The sequence below is a fragment of the Pollachius pollachius genome (assembly GCF_949987615.1).
Source record: "Pollachius pollachius genome assembly, chromosome: 11".
In the NCBI taxonomy this organism is placed as follows: Eukaryota; Metazoa; Chordata; class Actinopteri; order Gadiformes; family Gadidae; genus Pollachius; species Pollachius pollachius.
This window is the reverse complement of record NC_136944.1, coordinates 21,841,491-21,863,829: the sequence shown is the minus strand read 5'-3', so window position 1 is coordinate 21,863,829 and position 22,339 is coordinate 21,841,491. Positions and strand designations below refer to the sequence as shown.

Below are 22,339 nucleotides of genomic sequence, written 5' to 3'. Positions count from 1 at the left end.
GGGGGGGGGGCGGCTGCGTTACACTTCTCTCCCACTAGGGGGACCAAGGTCTCCTGTGTGCAGGGTTGCCAGATTGGGTCAGATTGGCTGCAGCCAGCGTTGCCAGATTGGGCTGGAAATATGGCCCCATCTGGCAACGTAACGTGTGTGTGTGCGCGTGTGTGTGTGTGTGTGTGAGTGGGGGGCGGCTGCAGTGCAAGTCTCCACCACTAGGGGGTCCTTTGTCCCCTTCACCATACTTGATGGACTTCAATAGTTAGATTTAGAAAACTGTTGTCCAAGCGACGCGAAGGACGTCGGTTGAATTCAGATCAATGTATTAATTTCGTTGTTTTATCTCTAATTAAAGCGTGAGCGTTATGTGCGTGTGCAAGCGGGGGAGGTTTTTAAACGGGGTTTGAGTGGCGTTCTGGCCGCGCATGCGCAGCGTCGTCACTCGGTCACTGCTAGCAAAGATGGTCTTTGTCAGCTAAACCACTGAAGAAAACATCGTTCAAGGCGAAGCATACACGGGTTTAATGACCGTTTCGGACACGCTGGTTGAAATCCTAACACACGGTCGACCCGAAGCCACTGTAATTACATCTCGAACGGTTGTTTTAATTTGCGTGGCTGCTCGTTAGCGGGTTCGACGACAGCGTTGTCGCTCCAGCCGAGGATGTCGCTGCACGGAAAGCGGAAAGAAATCTACAAATACGAGGCGCCATGGACGGTGTACGCCATGAACTGGAGCGTCCGGCCGGACAAACGCTTTCGCCTGGCCCTCGGGAGCTTCGTGGAGGAGTACAACAACAAGGCGAGTCCATGTTGGGTCTTATCCTTTCTCCTTCGCTGAGGCTAGCTAACTGTTAGCCTGCTGAAGCTGCAGCGGGCCGGAGCGCCCTGCGTGTTGTCACCGGGGCTACACACTGTGTTGTCATCTGCAGATCGCGTATCATGAAACAAAGTGTGACTCGCTGTTTGTATATAAATGCATGATATCCAAACTGATCGTCCCATCGATGAATATACCCCCCCCCCCCCTCCCCCTTCATACAGGTTCAGCTGGTGGGTCTAGAAGAGGAGAGCTCGGAGTTCATCTGCAGGAACACCTTCGACCACCCGTACCCCACCACTAAGATTATGTGGATCCCGGACACCAAAGGGGTCTACCCGGACCTGCTGGCCACGAGCGGGGACTACCTGCGCATCTGGAGGGTAGGCTCCTAAAACGATTAACTAAATACAATCGTAAATGCACTCACAATTTGCTTTTCTGCCACTGTATGGATGGATGGATGGTTGGAGACATGGTAAAATGTCAACTTTGACAGTAAGTTCATTCCCATTTCAGGTGAGCGACACTGAAACGCGTCTGGAGTGCCTTCTGAACAACAACAAGAACTCCGATTTCTGTGCCCCACTCACCTCCTTCGACTGGAATGAGGTCGATCCTAATCTCCTGGGTGAGTGAACCCGGAACTGAACTCTGCACTGCTCGCAACCCAAATTGGTTAAGGGAGTTCTACTACAGTTGCACCTTCCTAACCCGGTGTTGATTTGCAGGCACCTCTAGCATTGACACCACCTGCACCATCTGGGGACTGGAGACCGGACAGGTGCTGGGTAGAGTAAACCTGGTGTCTGGCCACGTGAAGACCCAGCTCATCGCTCATGATAAAGAGGTGTGTGTGTGTGTGTGTGTGTGTGTGTGTGTGTGTGTGTGTGTGTGTTCAGTCAACGGACTCTCTCTAACTTTAGAGTAGAGCTGCATGATGATACCCTATGGTGTCCAAAACTCCCATGTTGGATAATATGACCACTTCTCCTCACTTTGATCTCATGATTACCCGTTGGGGTTACCTTCTTCTTACCTAATTTAGCTTCACCTCACCTGTGCGGTTCTTTAGTCTTCTATCAGCCAATGGGCTCCCCACACTGACGTGCGGTGGGCAGGTGGTTGAGGACGCCCTGTGCTGTATGCTAACACCTGGCTGTGCGTCCGCAGGTGTACGACATCGCCTTCAGCCGCGCCGGTGGCGGGCGCGACATGTTCGCCTCGGTGGGCGCCGACGGCTCCGTGCGCATGTTCGACCTGCGTCACCTGGAGCACAGCACCATCATCTACGAGGACCCCCAGCACCACCCACTGCTCCGCCTGTGCTGGAACAAGCAGGACCCCAACTACCTGGCCACCATGGCCATGGACGGCATGGAGGTGAGTGGGCGGGCCGACAACGGTGGCCAAGCAGCCGGTGGCCGGTGGCCGGTGCGCTTGGACCAGCGTCTCTGTGGAGCAGCGGTGACTCCTCGTAACCCCGGGTGTCTCGGTCTCCGTGCCAGGTGGTGATCCTGGACGTACGCGTCCCCTGCACGCCCGTGGCTCGGCTCAACAACCACCGGGCCTGCGTGAACGGCATTGCCTGGGCGCCTCACTCCTCCTGTCACATCTGCACCGCCGGTGAGCGTACACACCTTGGAACCAACCCCGGTCTCCTGACATGCCTGGCCCCCTGGTTCTGAGCTAAATCCAACGTTGGGTTACCGTATTCCCCGGCCTTACAGAGGGCATGTCGCAGCTTAGCCTGAACGGAGCAGTGTTCAACTCGGTGTCTTTGTTTGTCCTTCCAGCCGACGACCACCAGGCGCTGATCTGGGACATCCAGCAGATGCCCCGGGCCATCGAGGACCCCATCCTGGCCTACACGGCCGAGGGGGAGATCAACAACGTGCAGTGGGCCTCCACCCAGCCCGACTGGATCGCCATCTGCTACAACAACTGCCTGGAGATCCTGCGGGTCTAGCCCTCCCGAGACGTCCCGGCTCCAGGAGGGAGGGAGAGGGGGGGGAGCGCTGCTCGAGACTCGGACATTACTTCTCAGACGGGAGGTCTCGTGGTCCTCGTCCACACAGATCTCAGCGGGAGAAGGAGCCGGCAGCGAGAGACTCTCATGGCTTATGTTTTCCTTCTTCTTCTTCTTCTTCTTCTTCTTCGGAGTCGCCCTCCACCGTATCCAGCTCCCCTTTATCCATGTTTACGCCTTCAGTCCCCGTCCGTCCCCCCCTCCCCCACCTCCATGTCTTCTGTCGAACCCGCTCCCCTGCTCGTATTTATTTGACTCACTCGATGGAGTTCAGTGTTTTCGGAGTAGTTATGATGAAGGACGCAAGCGCTTTGAACTCTGTGCAGTTGGCAGTTAACATAAAAGTGAAAATAAATGAAAAACGATATACTTTCTCCTTGATGTTAGCTTTCACTTCAGCCCGTCATAAGATTATTATTATAAGGTTGTACCACAACATGATGTGTATGTCTTGGTAAAGGTTGGCCAAATCTCGGAAGATTATCTCCTAGAAATGTAGGAACAATTTCATTTGGGATTTATTGGTTGTCATTCATTACCAGTTGATCCGGATCATCAGAAAAGTTGTAAAATACACAGGATGTTTTTCTTTCAGGATATTTGTATCCAAAGTCGTCCAGTGTCGCGGTCGTTCTCAGACGAGCGAGGTAAATGCTGTTCTGCCATGGTTTCCATATTTGTACAGTGTATTTGGGCAGTTTTTACAGGTCAAATACTCCATCCACACTAACCCTTTTGGAACAATGTAGTTCAGTCTCAAACCGTTAAGACTTTGGATTTTCTTTTTTTGGCTTTCTTTTTTATGAGTTATGAAGAACAGCATTTTCTGCTGTCCAGTCAATGAGATCTGCATCGTGGTCTGGGAGAATAGTAAAACGTCTTTATCCAATCTTGTTTTACTGTTTTCTCAGAACTTTAAGGTCATGACCTTGTAGCATGCCAATGCAAGGGGAAATGTACATACATATAAATATATTACCTAAGATATTGTTGAGTGTTCATGTTGTAGCCTTTTTCATAAAGTTTGTATTATTGAATTTGCTCTACTAATAAATGGTATTCTGTGCCCTAGGAAGAATGTCTTGTGTCCTATTTTTGTTAGAAGTAATACTGAATTCATAATATAAGCAGAAGCCTTGATAGTTTGTGTTCCTAAAGACTTCTTCAATGACTGATGGTGGTTTTTATTGCTGTTCTGTTTGACCCTCAAACATAAGATACCCTTGTGCTAGTTGTGTCGTGTGGCTTCAAATACACATTTGAAGCCACATTCACACATGAGTTTTCCTTCAAATTGGACAGCTGGGCTGTGCTCATCTGAGGCCTATGCACAGCCATGGTCAGAAGCCAATGTCCGTAGCATACCTTCCAGCTTACCAAACCCCTTCCCATCGCCACTGATCCATTACTTTAACACATACTATGACAACGTGGTCGTGGAGTGTCTGATTCATTCACAGGAACGTCTGAAGCAAGTGATCCCGCCCCTGTACTATTTCTGGGCCTTGATGTGGCTTGTTACTGTGTGTCTTCTTCCCCGGCTGAGGTTTGGACAGGCAAGTCAGAGAATTAGGCAGCAGCAGCCGAGACAGACAGCGAAGGTGCGCACTGCTGAGTTGGCCATTAGGCAGACCACCTGTTTGACACCGGATCCTCTGCGGTTGGGTTGGGGTAGCACTAGGGGGCGTGCTTCCACCACCCCCCAGGCACGGTTCCTCTCCCCAACAGCCCTCTCATTGGACCGCCGTTCACCCCCTGGAACGCTAACAGACGTAGCTCTTTTAGCATGTTTCATTTTAATCGACACGTCTTCGACGCCAGCAGTCAGCATCGATCCAATAAAACATCAGCTATGATGGTAGTGTGCAATAAATAATCTTTAATCTAAAAAACAAAAAAGGATAAAATTACAATAGTAAGGAAATTGTGCTTCGATAAACCTCAGACAGGATTATAAACAGTTTAAAAGGTTGTTACATTCTCCTGATTGTTTTGCAGGGTTAACGCCCACAGCCATCAGAGCAGGTGCAGACGACGAGACATCACACTGAGTGTATGGGATTTACATCTTCATCATCCTCATCCTCATCCCCTGCCGCCCTAACTCGGCGTTCCGACGTCATTTTAATTTCATGGGCGTGATGACCAGCCTTACAGACGGTAGGTGGACAGTGTTGAGACGCATTGCATGGGAGCAAGGAGCATCCCGTTGACGACAGCGCTGTCCCAGAATAGCTCTCAGCCCAGCTCATTCCGCTGCCCTTTGAACAAAACGGCGTAACATCTAAATAACATCGACGGGACACAGTAAGGTTGGCATCACGAATCGAATACGAGAACATGATTCAAGAGGCCACATCGAACCACGTTACAGTGTGACCCACTGTCCTGGTAAAAATGCAGACCGCGAATATCAAGTACATGTTACTGTCTCTAAAAAGTAGTGGTCGCTCTCTAAAGTGTAGCAGCGTCGATATACAGTAACATACTGTATACACTCTGTTGTATCGTATTGTTCCGCCCTGAATCCTGAATCCTTTGCGATGGCTTCGATGACTACTCTTACCTAAAATAGGGGCTTGTTAGATACAATATACACTAGACTTGGTTAATCACTTCATCACTTCATCAGTCACGTCCAGAAAGGGTGCCGCCTTCCTTCCTCCTCACAGTGTTGCAGACGTTGGTTCACAACATTACATTTACATTTAGGGGATTTTTCAGATTCTTTTATCCAAAGCGACTTACAACCGTTCATTCATTCACACACCGACGGCGGAGTCGACCCCGCAGGGCGACAGCCGGCTCGTCAGGAGCAGTCAGGGTGAGGCGTCTCGCTCAGAGACACCTCCAAACTCTCGCTAGGAGGAGCCGGGATGGTAACCGGAAGCAACCTTCCGGTTACCAACCAACCTGCTCTACCTCCTGAGCTACTGCCCATGAAACATGAATAGCACGACGTCCTACAGGCTGTGTGGCGCCCAAAGCAAACTTTGGACACTCTTTTTTAACATGGAATCAAACAGGAAACGGTATCTACTCTGTTTTGATCCCGAACAGGAAGCCGTCCAGATTCAAACAGTGAAAGGACGGACGGCCGAGTGCTGCCCTCGTATTTAACAATTATACATCAGTCCGTACACCATCTATTAATAACGGGTATACTGACTGAGAGACAGGTAAATATATGTGCTGTATACGTGTCTGATGTCCCCTCAGGGGGAGCGGGGGAGTGGCTCAGCAGGCTGGGGTTCGGGTGTGGTTGGTGGGGGGGGCGGGGAGAAGTGTCCTGGGTCAGGGTTCCGGTCCGACCTCCGACCCACCAGTGGTCTCTCCCATCAAGCTTCTTCTTCTGTGGTGTATCTCAAGGAGGCCCTTCCAGTGAATCAGGGAGGGGGGGTTGGTACAGGTTTTTTTTTTGGGGGGGGGGGGGGGGGGGGGGGGGCAATGTTCATCAGCACGGAAACACCACAGTACAGAGTACCCGGTACCGAGGACCCAGTACCCGGTACGGTACGACGCACTCCCTTCCTCCTGCTTTGTCCCAAATGAAAACCCCAGGAGGGGGGACTAACTGGCGGGGAGGCTGGGGTCCGAGAGGTGCCTCTGCACCTCCTCCTGGCCCTCCGTGGGGGTCTCCAGGAGCTCCGGGAGCGAGGGGAAGCGGGGCCCGCCGGACAGGCGTCCCGGGGGGGCCAGGGAGAAGCGGGGGCCCAGGAGAGAGGGCCGTGGCCGGGGGTCTCCGTCCGGGGACAGGGACATGGTGTCGTCGGAGCCCGGCGTCAGCTGGACGCCGCTGGACAGGGTTTCCTCCGACTTTGGCTGGGGGTCCGGGTCCGGGCTCTGGGGGGATGCAGAGAGGAAAGGGGAGGTCACACAGACACAATGGCCGGGTCGCCACTCACTCCGTTGACCTAATCAAACGTTCCTAAATATGCCGATGTGAATGACATGGGCAGTATCTGGTGTATGGGGATAATGAGGACCTTTAATGTGTGGACCACTGCGCTAACCATTAGACAAACAGCTCACACATCCAGGGCTCATCGGAAGGGAAATTATCTGTGCCTGAAATGATCAAATACATTCGAAGACACCACAGAGAATTGCCTTTCTTGACAACAATAAAAGGAGCGGAACTCGCACACCGTGTAGCCGATGCAACAATATGTTTTTATCGCATAGAAGTGTAAAGTGCGACCCAAAGTGCGTGCAAAAACGTTTTCAGTCCCATTCAGACCATTCCTCAGTGCAAACATAGAAAGGTTAAAGATTTCCTTATATAGACTACGCCTAGTTGGTGGCAGACATGTCAATCAAAAGGTCAGGTAGGTTGACGTGTTGACTAGACATTTTAAAAGGCACTGCTCACCTATTTTCACTTTTCTTGACAACATACATGGCCGAGCTCAAGCCTGAATTCAGGCACCACGCCTGAACTCTATCAGGCCGGCACATCACAGTGAATATATTGCAGCCTGTCGGTCAATTTGATTAAATTCCACAATGTGAACACAGGCCTTTATAGTTTGTTGAGAGTGAGCGGTTTCACATTAGTGGGTTGGATATTTCAGGTGTGTGTGTGTCCTCTTATGTGGGTGTATGTGTGCGTGTGTGGGTTGTGTTAATGAGTATGTGTAAGTGTAAGTGTGTGTTGTGTTTATGTCTCTGTGTCTGTGTGTGTTTGTGTGTGTGTGAATGTTTATGTGTGTGTGTACGTGTATATATGTATGTGTGTGTGTGTATGTCTATGTGTGTCTGTCTATGTGTGTGTATGTGTGTGTGTGTCTGTCAATGCGTGTGTATGTGTGTGTGTGCATGTTTATTTGTGAGTTTTTGTATGTGTGTATTTCTATGTGTGTGTGTCTATGTGTGTCTGTGTGTGTATGTGTGTGTGTGTGTATGTTTGTGTGTGTTTGTGTGTGTGTGAATGTTTATGTGTGTGTGTACGTGTATATGTGTATGTGTGTGTGTGTGTTTGTGTGTGTGTGTGTATGTTTGTGTGTGTTTGTGTGTGTGTGAATGTTTATGTGTGTGTGTACGTGTATATGTGTATGTGTGTGTGTGTGTTTGTCTATGTGTGTGTATGTGTGTGTGTGTGTGTCTGTCTATGTGTGTGTATGTGTGTGTATGTGTTTGTCTATGTGTGTGTGTATGTCTGTGTGTGTGTGTGTGTGTGTGTGTACGTTTATATGTGTGTGTTTATGTGCGTGTCTGTCTATGTGTGTGTGTGTGTGTCTATGTTTGTATGTGTGTGTGTGTGTCTGTCTGTCTATGTGTGTGTATGTCTATGTGTATGTGTGTGTGTATGTCTATGTGTGTATGTGTGTGTGTGTGTGTGTGTCTATGTGTGTGTATGTCTATGTGTGTGTGTGTGTGTGTGTGTGTGTGTATGTCTGTGTTTGTCTATGTGTGTGTGTGTGTGTGTGTCTATGTGTGTCTATGTGTGTATGTGTGTGTGTGTGTGTGTGTCTATGTGTGTCTATGTGTGTGTGTGTGTGTGTGTGCGTGCCCTACCTGTAGTGGCGTGCTGGTGCCGCCCACCGGCGCCGGGGGGATGGACAGCGCGGTGCGGAGGGGGGCGGGGCTGGGGGCCAGCAGGGCCGCGGGGGCTTGAGGGAGGGGGTGCACGGTGCTGTAGGCGGGGGGGATGGGGCCCATCTGCCTCTGGAGGAGCTGGAGGATGATGGTGATGTCCGCCGTCATACGGCCCTCCAGCCTGGGAGGAGAACCAGGAGGAGAACCAGGAGGAGAACCAGGAGGAGAGAGGAGCGAAGAGGAGGTGATGATCCACCGTCTGCCGGCAGGCTGAACAGAGCCTAGGGCCGTCTTTTGTGGATCGGGCCTCTCTCTCTTATTACGCTCTGTCAACCTCTCTCTCTTTCTCACTGTCGCTCGCACTCGTTCGGTCTCCCTCTCTCTCTCCCTCCCTCCCTCCCTCCCTCCCTCTCCCTCCCTCCCTCCCTCCCTCCCCCTCTCCCTCCCTCTCACCCTCCCTCCCTCCCTCCCTCCCTCCCTCTCTCCCTCCCTCCCTCCCTCCCTCCCCCTCACCCTCCCTCCCTCCCTCCCTCCCTCCCTCTCTCCCTCCCTCCCTCCCTCCCTCCCCCTCTCCCTCTCACCCTGCCTCCCTCTCACCCTGCCTCCCTCTCCAAACACACTCCCTGCTCTCCAATGTTATCTCCCGGAGAATGGAAATGCAAACACAGCAGCGAGGGAGGCGCTGTTGCCGAGTGACAACACAGAGGCGGTTAATCGCGTCCGCCCGCAGGGAGAGCAAACATAAAGGCCTCTCGGCGCTTTGGTCCAGTCATCAGGGGGTATAGCTCAGTGGTAGAGCATTTGACTGCAGATCAAGAGGTCCCTGGTTCAAGTCCGGGTGCCCCCTCATTTTTCGTTATCCCTCCCGGGGGGTGGGGGGTCCGTGGAAGGGGCCTACCTGTTGAGCTGGCTCTGCAGAAGCTCCAGCCTGGACTCCAGGAGGGCGGGCCGCGGGACGGGGCGAGGTGGGGGATGGTAGGCGGCCCGGTCCGAGAGCTGGCTGGCCCGGCGCTCGTTCCAGTAGCTGCAGAGCCCCCCCACCTCCATGGGGGGGGCTGACGGACAGGACGAGACATCGGTGTGGTTGGAATACGTTGCGTTTATTTAGCAGACGCTCTGGTCCACAGCGACTCATCACAATCATTAAATTCAACAAAGAGATATGAGCCAAAAAGTTTAAAGTAATTAAATAATAACCAAAGCAACTGCCTTGAGGTGCTTCGACGTAGAAAGAAGAGATAGAGACAGAAGGATAGAAGGATAAATAGATATTCCCTTTACTTTGCTTTTTTTATGAAAACATACAGCAATTAAAACGGCTGAATGACAACCCAATAATAAATGACACCCGTCTTTAGGACAGCCAAACATAACGCTGTTACTGCCGTTATCGATCTGACATGTTGCTCTCGCGTCGGTTTATTTTGGGCCTTAATCGCACGGACCAGTGGTTGAAAACGGACCGCCTCCACCTTTGAGGCGCTCCAAACCCTCACCTGAGTAGGGGGGTCCCGAGTGGTCCAGGGCCGGCCCCAGGCCCGATGACGGCAGGAAGTCCTGCTCGGCGGGGGGGTAGTCCAGCGGGTCTCCCCCGCCCCCGGGGGGGTAGGTCTGGGCCTTGCCGTGGCCCGCGGACCTCACCTCCTCGTCGCTGGACGCGGAGTACAGGCTGCCGCTGCTGCCCAGCTCGTCCCAGGCGGAGACGGCGGCGTTGCCACGGTGATTGGCCTGGTCCGGGCAGGCGTCGTCGCGGTCCATCCCGTCTGCAGCGCGGGGGGGGGGGGGGGATATGGGTCACAACCAGGGAGGGGTCAGCGACCTCTGATCGCTCTCTCTCTGTCTGCAGCTAGCTCTCTCACACGCATGCAAACACATCCTCGCACACCACGCACGGACGCACACACACACACACACACACGCTCACAAAGGCACACGCATTGACAAATGCACTCACACACGCACGGAAAAACGCACGTACACATAGGCTTGCACACTGACCTACCCACACACACACACACACTGAGGTTTCCTACCAGGTCGGTTGCGGCGGCGTAGCGAATGCCTGCGGTGCCGGGGACGGTGGTAGCCACACTCAGAGTCTCCGCTGGGGGTCACCTGGTGGATTCTGTCTGCCTGAGACACACCAGCGTCAGACACCCAGCAACATACACCTACCTAACACCTTCATAACACCAACATCACACCTACATCACCCCTACATCATGCCACATCGACCAGCACTCTGCCTGCAGATACACGCTAGCTGGGCCCGGTTAGACAACACTGTGAAGTTTAGCTACAGCTACGGTTCTGTGGAGATCTTAACCTCACTTCTATTAGACTTGAGGGCTTAAAGAGCTTAATTTGCAAACTTTATGAGGAAAAAGTAAGGTGAAATATCCTTTAAAGTATAATTTGAATTTTTGTTAATACTTCTAAAGCTACGGTTGAGTGTTGATGTAAAGTTCATCGATATTGATTACTGATCCAAACAAACAGCAGTGTCTCATTTCATACAGTACAACACTAACTGGTGATCCCTGGTTTCAACCAATCACAGAGCCGTCTCCACACAGTATAACGTCAGGTGATTGCTGATCCCTAGCCATCCCGCACAGCCCATCTCCAGGTGATGGGTGATCCCTGGTGGAACTCACATCTCTCAGGTTGAAGGTGATCTCCAGGTTCCTCCAAAAGATGTCGGAGAAGTCGGGGTACATGTCGAGCACCTCCAGCAGGTCGTCCCTCAGGATCTTGTGGAGGTCGCAGTAGGTCAGCGCGCGCACGTCCGCACTCGACTTCCCCGGACGCTCGTACAGGCTGAGCGGCTCGCCGAAGATATCGTTCTTGCCTGTGGGTACACCGTAGGAGAAGGGAGGGGTTCACCTACACGTCTGTTAGCCTCGTGGAACCTTCCTACTGTTCCTACTCAACGCTTTCCGGATCATTCCGGCCTCATTGAAAAACCTTCCCAAAAATATTGGGAGATTTTTCACAGTTGCGTTTGTATGTGTGCATTTTGTACTTAAAATACTCACTGCTTCCAAATACCAGAAAATAAAAACTTATAAAATTAAAATACATTCACACAAAATAATTTAACAAACTGAAACAAACTAAAGTAAATCAGCAAACGCACAAGGCACCAAAGCCCTCTCTAATCCCAACGCGTGTCCCACAGGTGTGTGTACAACCTACGACGTGCCCGACCAGCGTTCCCAGTGTTCCCAGCTCACCCAGTATGGCCACCACCACGTCATCCCGGAGGATCTCGATGGAGCCGCGGGAGATGAAGTAGAGGGCGGTGAGCACGTCCCCACAATGCACCAGGGTGTCGCCGGGCGGGGCGTGGGTGGTCTTGAAGCGCATGGCGAGCGCTCGCAGGCAGCCCTTGTTGGCGCCGCGGAAGGCCTTGCAGTTCTGCAGCAGCGTGCGGTTCAGGTGCAGACAGATGTCCGCCTGCAGGCACTCGGGGAAACCCTTCAGCACCTGCAGGGGGCGCCACAGGGGGAGAGATAGAGAGAGGGGGGAGGGGGGGGGGGGGAGGGAGAGAGGGGGGAGGGGGGGGGGAGAGGGGGGGGGCGGAGGGGGAGAGAAGAGAGAGAGAGAGAGAGAGCGAGAGAGACAGAGTTAGAGAGAGAGAGAGAGAGAGAGGGAGAGAAGAGAGAGAGCGAGAGAGCGAGAGAGACAGAGTTAGAGAGAGAGAGAGAGAGAGTGAGGGGGGGTGAGAGAGAGAGACAGAGAGTTAGAGAGAGAGAGAGAGAGAGAGAGGGAGAGAAGAGAGAGAGAGAGAGGGAGAGAGAGAGTGAGGGGGTGAGAGAGAGAGACAGAGAGTGAGAGAGAGAGAGAGAGGAGGGGGAGAGAGAGAGGGTTGACAAAGAAGTGTTAGCAAGCGAGGGTTAATTAGACACCAAAATCGTTTTGAATAAAAGCGATTGCAGCAATGAAACAAAAATAAAGTATTACATAAAACGCAGGTGAACAAGAGACATAGCTGGCTTGTCTGGTGGGCGATGGGTTGCAGTACACAGATCCGCCACCAGGGGTGACGGCTGAGTTGAGATTGAGCTGACAGGGCTGTGCATGTGTTTCTTGTCACTGTGTCTGTGTGCTGATAGAGGCCAGGGGCAGAGAGCTAGTCCCTGTAGAGCACTGATCTGCCAACAGCTAGCACATCCCCAACACCATCGGTGCTCACTGCCATTGCCAAGTTGGGACTTTTTCTTTGTCTGATGCGACACCGAATGCTCTCATAGCAGGGGTAGAGATATGTGCTGTAAAATCGGGATACTGTTTTTGTTCTAGGTGACAATTCCCGTTTTCACCTTTTTAAAATGAGTGTTCTAATCAGTAACATCCAGAGCAATCCTCATTTACTGATGGCAATAGGTAGGGGGCACCCAGAGTTGAACTGGGGACCTCTTGATCTGCAGTCAAATGCTCTGCCACTGAGCTATACCCCCCATGGCTGGACCCATGTGTTAGGGAGTCTAGGAAGAGTCCTCCGACGTTAGGGAGAGAATGGATGCACTGTAGAGAGCAAACACCTTTACTGTGAGAGCCCTTCCTTTAAACACCAGCGTACAGTTCTTAGAGTTGACTTATAGGTTCTGCTTTGATAAGGGGTCATAGCACAACCTACGGGGCTAGTAGAGATTAAAACAGTGCATAACTTTCGGGTTAGTAGTATACTACTATATATATTTATTTTCCTGTCGGGTTTCCTTTCTTGCTCAGTGACACCCCGACACTGAGGTAGGAGGGGGCGGTGATCGAACCAGCAACCTTCCGTTATAAGTCAACCCGCTCTACCTCATCGCTACTTTCACAACTTGTTGTTTGAATTATTTATTAGCATCCATGGATACCACTTTACAACTACATTAATTGGTACATAACATGCACATGTAGTAGTGTAGTGTGTAGCACGCGTAGGGGGCGTGCGTGCGTGCGTACGTGTGTGTGTGCGTGCGTGCAACTGTGTGCGTGCGTGTGCGTGCGTGTTGCTCACGGCGTTCATGTCGATGCCGTTGGTGTAGGACCAGGCGTGCTGGAAGTACTCCTCCAGCCGCTGCCGCAGGCCGCCGGGGATCTGGTGGAAGCGGATGAACTCCTTGACGCGCAGCATCTGGGTGTGATAGCGCGCCGTGCCCGAGTACAGACGCTGGATGATGGCCGACACGTTGCCGAAGATGCTGGCGTACATCAGCGCTGCAGGGGAGGGGGAGGGAGAGGGGGCAGAGAGATGCTGAGGCTGGGAGGTCAGGGATGGGATGGACATCTCCTGAGGGACACGACTGCGTTCATACCTCCAGGTCGTGTTTATGTGTATATACGAGGACGGGATAATAGTGTTTTTCCGGAAGCTAAATTGTTGTTTACTCGTGGTAGGTTTAGGTGTGATGTTTTTTGTTTCTTTAGGTGAATGCGTTGAAACGATATTCCTTATTTTTGTGTTTTTCTCAGGGTTTATAATTACAGTGAGACACACACAAACACAGACTACCACACACAAACACACACACACACGTAAAGACTGTGGCAACCCGGAGCCAGCCCAGGTCCCCTGGAAGCAGTCTACCCCCAGATGCGCCATTGAGGGCATTAGAGCCGGGGCCGATTAAGCAGATGCAGAGCACCTGAGGAACAGGTGGAGAAGCTGGGCTTAGCCCCGTTTACACAAGGACGCCTGCCGGTAAAAACGACAAAATATTTTATCGGAAGTGCCTTTCGTTTAGACGGTGACGGCGTTTTTGGGGCTTTAAAACGCAAAAATCTGAAACCGCCCTCCAGAGTGAAAAACTTAAATACGCTCCGCCGTAGCGTTTCCGTCTACACTGCCAAGACGCGAAACTCTACTCAGATCTGCTCACGTCGCGTACGCGTTTATGTCACATACAGCGCCAGTACAGGGAAATAAACCAACGTGTTGGATTATTTCCATGCGTCGGACCGTCAAGCTGCTCTGGCAGCTCTAATAAACTTACAGGAGTCTTTCCACGAAATGTACAGGATATGTACAGCTAATATAACTGAACGGAGAAGGATCTGTAATTATGTTTTGTTTTTCGCGGCGCAGATAAGAGAAGGAAGATTCTACGCATGCGCTCAGACGTGGTGGTGTTGTGTGATAGTGTATCCAGGGGCGCCGAAAAGGGGGGGTAAAGGAGACGGATTCTAGGGGCCCATGATGGAGGGGGGGCCCAGAGAGGCACCTAATGATGATGAAATTATAATACAGAAAAAATAATGACACTAAGTTATTAACTAACATATAATCACACATATTTTATTTTCCATGTCCTGGTAACAATTCCTTTATCTGTTTTGGAAGCATCAACCCCTGCAGGGCCCCCCCTTCCCCCCCTCTATTTACGTAAAATGGTTCAGTCCGACTGGATCAGCTGCGGTAGCGCACCGGCGGCCACAGCGGGCAAAGCGGAGGAGACAGCAGTATGCCTCAAAAATCAGGCAGCCAAAAAAGAAAGGAAAATAAATTAAGAGAGGAGAAGGAGTTGAAGGGTCGACAATATGTCACCCAGTATTTCCAAAAAAAAGGTGGGTTTGTTGTGGTGGAAAGTTATGGATATTAACTTTGTCCCTGTCTGTGGTCTATAAGCTAGCTCACTTTTCTCACCATGTTAGCTCAAGAAAACTCTGGATTTTTACATTTTACTGCTATATTAGTTAAATAATCAATCCAGTCAAACATTTATCAAGCTGTTCTCTGTGAAAATGATGCCTCGTTCTGAACAGAGTCAAGTGCACCAGAAGCTGCAGCAGCTGTCTGTCAGCCCCCAACTCCCCCTGCCCCTGAATCAGCCCCAGTGCCCCCACATGAGGAAGGAGGTGAGCAGCTGTGTGTGTTGAAATAATAATAATAATAATAATAATACATAATATAATACAAAATATAATACATTTTACTACAGTCTCAAAACAATACAAAGATGAAGGTAATTCATTAAGAAAATGAATTAAATAAAAGGCATTTTGAACAATTTTAACGGTTTAAAAAGTATAAACCCTTTTAAAAAATGAAATAGAAGACGTGCAGTAAGAACAGAGGAGAACATCTGTGGTGTGTGCAGCAGACTGGGGTGACTGCTCTCAGTCCAATCAGAGAAGTTTACATGTTGGTGACTATGCTATTACAAATAGTTATATTATAGGAAATCCTATATAATTAATGTATGTCATGTACACTCTACAGAGCCAGGTCTAGGACCCTCTTCTGGTTTGTCAGGGAGGGATGTGGAGGAAGTGGAGGAAGAGATGGAAGAGGGTACAGATGACAGTGAGAGTGCAGAAACACAGGCGACAGAGAGTGAGGGCGAAGAAGTTGAAAGGAATTCAGAGGAGGATGGACTGAATACAGAAAGAGCCAGAAAGACAACAGAGAGGCAGGAAGAACAACAAGCTGATGTTCAGGTCTTTGAAAGGGAAGAAGATCATTTGACTGATGACCCTGGTTTCTGGCCAGCAGCTTTAACTGATCAGGATAGGGAGAAGATAGTAAGGAAATTGGCCATGAGAGAGAAAGAAGTAGAAATGCCATGTGATTCAAAGGGGAAGCCATTCCCTGACTACCTGAATTATACAAAGGCAGCAAATAAAAGAGAAAAGGTAAACAGAGACTGGCTGACTTTTAGTCAAAGTAATAATTCACTTTATTGCATACCATGTGTGCTTTTCTCCCATGTACAGAAAAAGCCTTCCACTAGTGCACTGACCAGTCAAAATGGGTATAAAATGTGTGATGTGGAGTGGCGTCGAATGTACAATAAATTCCCAGTCCATGAGAGGAGTGAGGCACATAGAGATTGCTACTTAAGATGGAAAAATCTGCAAGGATCTGTAATGAAAGATAGAGGTGTGGATTCTCTGTTAAATAAGGAGTTGCAAACAGAAATAGAGAAAAATAGAGCCATCTTGGAGAGACTCTTAGACGTAACCCTACACTTGGCCTCAAGAAACCTGCCTTTCAGGGGCAAAACCAAAGACATAATCTTAAGACATAATGGCAATTTCCTAGGCACACTGGAGCTCTTGTCACATTATGATCCTCTGCTGAAAGAGCACTTTAAAAAAATCAGGGACAACAAACAAAAACAAAAAGAAGGAAAAGGAACCAGGCTAACACATTATCTTAGCTCTGACAGTCAGAATGAGTTTAGCAACTTATGTGGACGACGAGTTCTGAAAAGAATTCTGCAGGAACGGGAGGATGCCATATATTATGCTGTCATCTGTGATGCCACACCAGACATTTCCCATACTGAGCAAAATGTGGTGCTCCTAAGGTATGTTAAATATGACAAAGAAAAAGATGAGTGGGAAATTACGGAGAGGTTCCTTGAATTCAGGGATTTTCACAAAAAGACGGGGAGTGAGATCGCAGAGATGATTCATGCAGTTCTTCGTGACCATGGGATAGACATCGGTGATTGCAGAGGGCAGGGCTATGACAACGGGGCTAACATGTCAGGGAAAATAAAGGGAGTCCAAGCTCAAATACTGAAGAAAAACAAGCTGGCTACTTATTCACCATGTGCCTCCCACACATTAAATCTTGTTGGTGTGCATGCTGCACAGTCAAGCCCAGAGGTATCCACATTTTTCGGCTGCATAAATCGCCTGTACACATTTGTAAGTGGCAGCCCAGAGCGTTGGGCCATCTATAAAGAGCAAACAGGTTGCTCATTGCATCGCCTATCTGATACCCGCTGGAGTGCAAGGATTGAGGCTGTTAAACCTGTGGCAAAGCACCTACCTTCTGTCCTCAAATCCCTTGATAGCATAGTTATGACATGCAGTCTCACCAGTGAAGCAAGATCAGAAGCTAATGGTTTGAGGAAATACTTCATGTCATTTGATGCTGTTGTTCTTCTCACTGTCTGGCTGAAGGTACTGCAAAGTATTGACAACAGGAATGTTATTCTCCAGTCAGGAAAAATATCACTTGACATAGAAGCAGCCAATATCAGAGACTTGACAGAAGAGATGCAGTCTCTAAGAGATGCATGGGACACTCTCCTAGCTGAGGCAAAGTTGATAGCTGGGGAAATGAATGTTACACCTCAGTTAAGCAAGGAGTCCAGCCGCCAGAAGAAAAGGCGGAGATTCCATGATGAAACCGCTGAAGAGGAGACAACTCAGGAGAGTTCAGAAACAGTGTTTCGGAACACTGTGTTTTATACAGCCATGGACCGTATCATCAGTGACTTGGATACTAGGTTCCGGGGCATTGCACATATTGTCAACGAGTTTTCTGCTGTTCTGAAAGTTGGGCAGATTAGTGAGGGCAAAATCTCTTCTGTGTGCCAACCACTGATCACAAAGTATTCTAGTGATCTTACTCCTGATTTTGAAAATCAAGTAAGACACCTAAACAGTGTATATGCAGCCAACTTCCCCCCTAACCTGTCCCCTCTTGAACTCCTGAATGCAATTTGTAAGCTGCAGCTGCAAAGCATCTTTGGAGAAGTGTGCATCGCCTTGCGCATATTTTGCACCCTGCCAGTTACTGTTGCTGGTGGTGAGAGAGCGTTCAGTAAACTAAAAATGATAAAAAACTATTTGAGGTCCACAATGTCTCAGGAAAGACTTTGCAGTCTTGCCATGCTGTCAATTGAGAGTCAGTTGGCTAGAAAGCTGGACTTCAAAGACCTGATAAGTGATTTTGCACATGAGAAGGCTCGGCGTTGGGCTTTGGGTGAGAAGAGTTGAGCAAGGACCAGTGATTGAAAGGTTGCAAAAGGAAGCTTGACTCAGTCGGCAACGTTATATTATATATTTGCCATTCTTTCATATATTAAGTTCTACTTAAATGATGAGAAATCATATATGGCCATTTTGTATTCTGATGGCGTTTTTGTTTTTGCTGAGATTTTTTTCTCTCCACTGATTATAATTGCTATTTTTTCATGGAAGAGTTTATTTCCAATTTAAGAATCAGTGGTGCAGCAAATAAATTACTCAAAATGAATTCCATTGTATTCAGAGTGCTCAGTTCTTCCCCTACTGTACATGTCAACTGTCATGCTGTTCTTCTTTCACAAATATGGTAATGATAGTCAAAAATACCATTAAAATGCATAATTGTATGTAAAATAGCATCAAAAATTTTTGCCGCTGTGTTGGGGGCCCTGTAAAGATTCTTTTCATGGGGCCCAAAACCCCTAGCGGCGCCCCTGAGTGTATCACAGCACCACCTAGCCGCCTGACATGCATACCCAATCGAATTCCACACACTTTTGCGTCACCGTATGCACGCAGATTTCCTCCCGAAAACGCTTGTCTAAACGCGGAATAAAAAGTGAAGATGCGACGCCACATTTGCGTCTTCTATTCAGACCGTCATCATGTAAACGTAGCCTTAGATAGCCTGCTTCTCCACTTATTATATTATGGCTCTCTCAGCCATGTGGCTCGGGCAAGGAGAGACCGTGGGTGACGGGATTCCACCCACGAGGGATAGGACCGTCGATTCCTCCCAGGTTTTTTCGTTGATGTGTTATTTTCAGTACGAGACTTTGTTTGATTTTGGAGTAAACATGCCTTTTTGGCTTTTGCCCAGCAAAGTTGTGTCCTGTATTGGGAGGAGGTGGTTCGCTCACCGTGCCGGGCTGCCACAAGACATACGCACATAAAGACCCACACACACACACACACACCAACACCCACAAACACATACACACATAAAGACCCACACACCCACACACAAAGAACCCCGACCTCTGACCCCCCAGCAGCTACTCACATCCTATGAGCATGACGCAGATGGAGAAGATCTTCTCGGGGTTGGTGTTGGGCGACACGTTGCCGAAGCCCACGCTGGTCAGCGAGCTGAAGGTGAAGTAGAGCGCCGTCACGTACTTGTCCTTGTTGGACGGGCCCGACCCGATGGCGCTGTCGTTGTACTGCTTCCCGATCTGCTCTGCCAGGTTGTCCAGCCAGCCGATCTTCAGGCCCCCGATGCGCGCCGAGCTGGTGCGCTCCACGTTGCCGATGGCGTACCAGATGCAGGCCAGCCAGTGGGCGATGAGGGCGAAGGTGCACATGAGGAGCAGGAGCACGGCCGCGCCGTACTCCGAGTAGCGGTCCAGCTTGCGCGCCACCCGCACCAGCCGGAGGAGCCGGGCGGTCTTCAGCAGCCCGATCAGTGTGGTGGTCTGGGGCTGGAGGGGGGGGGAGAGAGAAGGGACGGTGTGAAGGGCTGATGATGGTCCCACGTTCGCGCAGCGCAATGGCCACGCAGACGCAGTCGGGAAGCTTTGTGGCTCTGCGTCGGGGTTTTAGTAAGCGGACCGACCGCAGCCCTTGCTGCTGCTTGGGTCGCCTTGACGGAAGGTTACCGGGGCACGTCAGGCCCTCGCGGTGGACGCAGGGAGGGTCCGCAAGGGATAAGGGGTCCGTGACCCCCCTGCGTTGCGTGAACGTGGGACCAGAATCAGCCCTTTAGAAGGATGGTGCTCTAAGGCTTGAGTGAGAAGGGGGAAGGATGCTGTGGGATGTGTCGAACCTGCGAGTGCGTTAATGTGTCGTTACGTGAAGCGTTTGAGTGGTTGAGGAGGGGACGAGGAAATGTCACGGCAATCTGTCGTGACACATTTAGACCCTGAGGAACACAGAGTTCTGGAGAGCGAATACGCACTCTCAACCGCCTCTCTCCCACCTCAGGAAGTCCCTCACCTTGTCTGAACCTCTCTCTCTCTCGCTCTCTCCCTATCTTTCTCCAGGACACCCTTGACCTCGTCCCAACCTCCCTCCCGGTTCCTCCCTCCCTCCCTCCCTCCCTCTCTCTCCTCACCTCGTCCGAACCTGAGCGGAATATGAGCAGGTCGAAGGGGATGGCGGCCACGATGTCGATGAGGAACCAGCCCTTGAAGTAGTGCTGGGCGATGCGCCCCGGCTGGCTCACCACCTCGTCGTTGTGGTTGACGTAGGTGGTGCGGAAGTTGATGAGGATGTCCACGATGAACATGACGTCCACCACCAGGTCCACCACGTTCAGCGGGTTGCAGGTGTAGCCGCAGGTGCGCCGGCGCTCCTCCTCCACCTCGTTGAGCAGGAAGGCGGCCGAGTAGGGCGTGAAGATGGCCGTGTAGATGACCAGCAGCAGGATCAGCCAGTCCCACACCGCCTTGAAGGGGCTGTAGTGGAGGATGGTCCACTTGTGGATGCGCGGAGCCTGGAGCTTGTACTCGGGCAGGACGTCGGCGCCGAGGGACAGCACCTGGAGGGTGGGTGGGTGGGTGGGTGGGTGGGGGGGGGTAGAGAAGTGGTCTTGTAACCGAAAGGTTGCTAGTTCGATCCCCGGCGCGAGTGTTGATGTGTCCCTGAGCGAGACACTTAACCTTAACTGCTCCTGACGAGCTGGCTTAACTGATGTAAGTCGCTTTGGATAAGAGCGTCTGCTAAATGCCCTAATTGTAATTGTAAGAACGGGGGAGGATAGAGGGACAAGGTTTATACTCGTTAATTAAAATTCAAATGTCAAATATAGTAGTACTTTCCCTTTAAGTGTGTGGGTGTGTGTGTGTGTCTCTGTGTGTCTTTTTGCGTGTGCGTGTGTTTAGAAATGTGTGACTGCGTGCGTGTTTGTGTTTGTGTGTCTATGCGTGTGTGTCTTTGGTCAGCTGTGTTCAGACGGTTTCCTAGAGCACTTAACACTCTGTAAGCAGCTAATAGAGGCTAACAACATTAGCGCTGTGATGTGTGCCAGGAGGAGACAGTCAACACGTCTTAATGAGTGTTAATCTCTCACTGGGTAAAGCGACGCTGCAGGGACGACGAAGTTGAGAAGGTGACGAAAAGCACCTTCATAAAGACTGATTAGGAGCTACCGGAGGACATACAATCGATTCATGGAATAAGGTAGAATGACAGAAGCATCCGACAGATGACATGTTTCGGTATTTATTAGCGGAAAGCATTGAGTGTGTGCAGAGCTCTGTACTTTAAAGCCTTTTTCATGGCCTAAAAGAAACCATCAGAGAATAATCTGATCTTTTCTGGATGGTTGTATCTGTAACTGGTTGTATGAAACGGACTAGTCTCTAGTCCGTTTCATACAACCAGTTCACCATCTCCAGAAGTCTCAGTAATCCAGAAGTCTCAGTAATCTCAAGAAGTTGTTCTCCAACTCTCCTCTCACTCCATACAAACCCTTCTGTAGTCCATACTGTGGCTGTTTGTTGGTGGTTCATGGTGAACAAGCTTCGATCGAGGGGATACATGCAAACATCCCAGTTGATGCTCTCCAATCAGGCTGAGCCAAAAGTCTGTCTCTAGATGAGGGAGGGGGCCAGAGCCACTGAGGGCCAGAGCTCTGTCGAAGCTGGGGTTCGAACCCATGTCTTCAGACCTAGAGGCCAACTCCACTCCACAATGCTCCACAGTGCTTTACCGCCAAACCTTTGATATACACCAGTAGTGTTTGAAATGAATCCTATTCTATTATTTTTCTAAAAACAGCGTGTGTACAAAAAATGTGTTGTTAACCTGGGGTGAGAATGAAAACATCCCAACAGCGACAAGGCGAACCACACGGGAGGGAGCGAAAGGTTCACTCATCCGATGAATCAGTCAAGTTATTGATATTGTCCATAGCTGGTTCATAATGAGAATGCATCATTTGACAGCCTGCATGCTACAGCCCTTAGTGTCATAATTGTTCAGATTCATGACAACACGACTGCATCTGGCATGATGACCTCTCTGGTTCGTTTCTCCAGAAGAGTGTAACAATCGTATGACATGTGACGCTGTAGCATGTTGTCCTTGTTGCTGTATCGATGTTTAGACTCAGCCTGACCTACTGTATATTCCTGACCTCCCCTCTGACCTCTCTGCTGTCCTTGAGGATGCTGTGTTTGCTCGTGCATTGATTCTATTCAAGCTATTTGTCTGCCATGTCAAACTGACGTTAGCATCACATGAACATGTGATGCTAA

General features: G+C 50.3%; 2 protein-coding genes across 2 annotated transcripts in view; one reads left to right on the top strand and one right to left on the bottom strand.

The window, feature by feature from the left end:
* Nucleotides 1-420: 420 nt before the first annotated feature.
* Nucleotides 421-3,915, top strand: dcaf7 (ddb1 and cul4 associated factor 7). The gene is made up of 7 exons (XM_079747004.1): nt 421-796; nt 1,039-1,197; nt 1,334-1,445; nt 1,546-1,664; nt 1,988-2,197; nt 2,323-2,440; nt 2,611-3,915. The coding sequence occupies exons 1-7, from the start codon at nt 659-661 to the stop codon at nt 2,781-2,783; spliced, it is 1,029 nt and encodes a 342-aa protein (XP_079603130.1). The 5' UTR covers nt 421-658; the 3' UTR covers nt 2,784-3,915.
* A 2,498-nt stretch (nt 3,916-6,413) lies between these two features.
* The window catches only part of kcnh6a (potassium voltage-gated channel, subfamily H (eag-related), member 6a), a gene marked incomplete at its 3' end in the record, with an annotated part of 31,393 nt that continues 15,467 nt past the window's right edge, over nt 6,414-22,339 (bottom strand). The window contains 10 exon segments of the mRNA XM_079746193.1: nt 6,414-6,686; nt 8,361-8,562; nt 9,280-9,436; nt 9,878-10,144; nt 10,415-10,514; nt 11,039-11,232; nt 11,618-11,870; nt 13,393-13,592; nt 19,144-19,561; nt 20,194-20,619. Coding sequence (XP_079602319.1) covers nt 6,414-6,686; nt 8,361-8,562; nt 9,280-9,436; nt 9,878-10,144; nt 10,415-10,514; nt 11,039-11,232; nt 11,618-11,870; nt 13,393-13,592; nt 19,144-19,561; nt 20,194-20,619 — 2,490 coding nt within the window.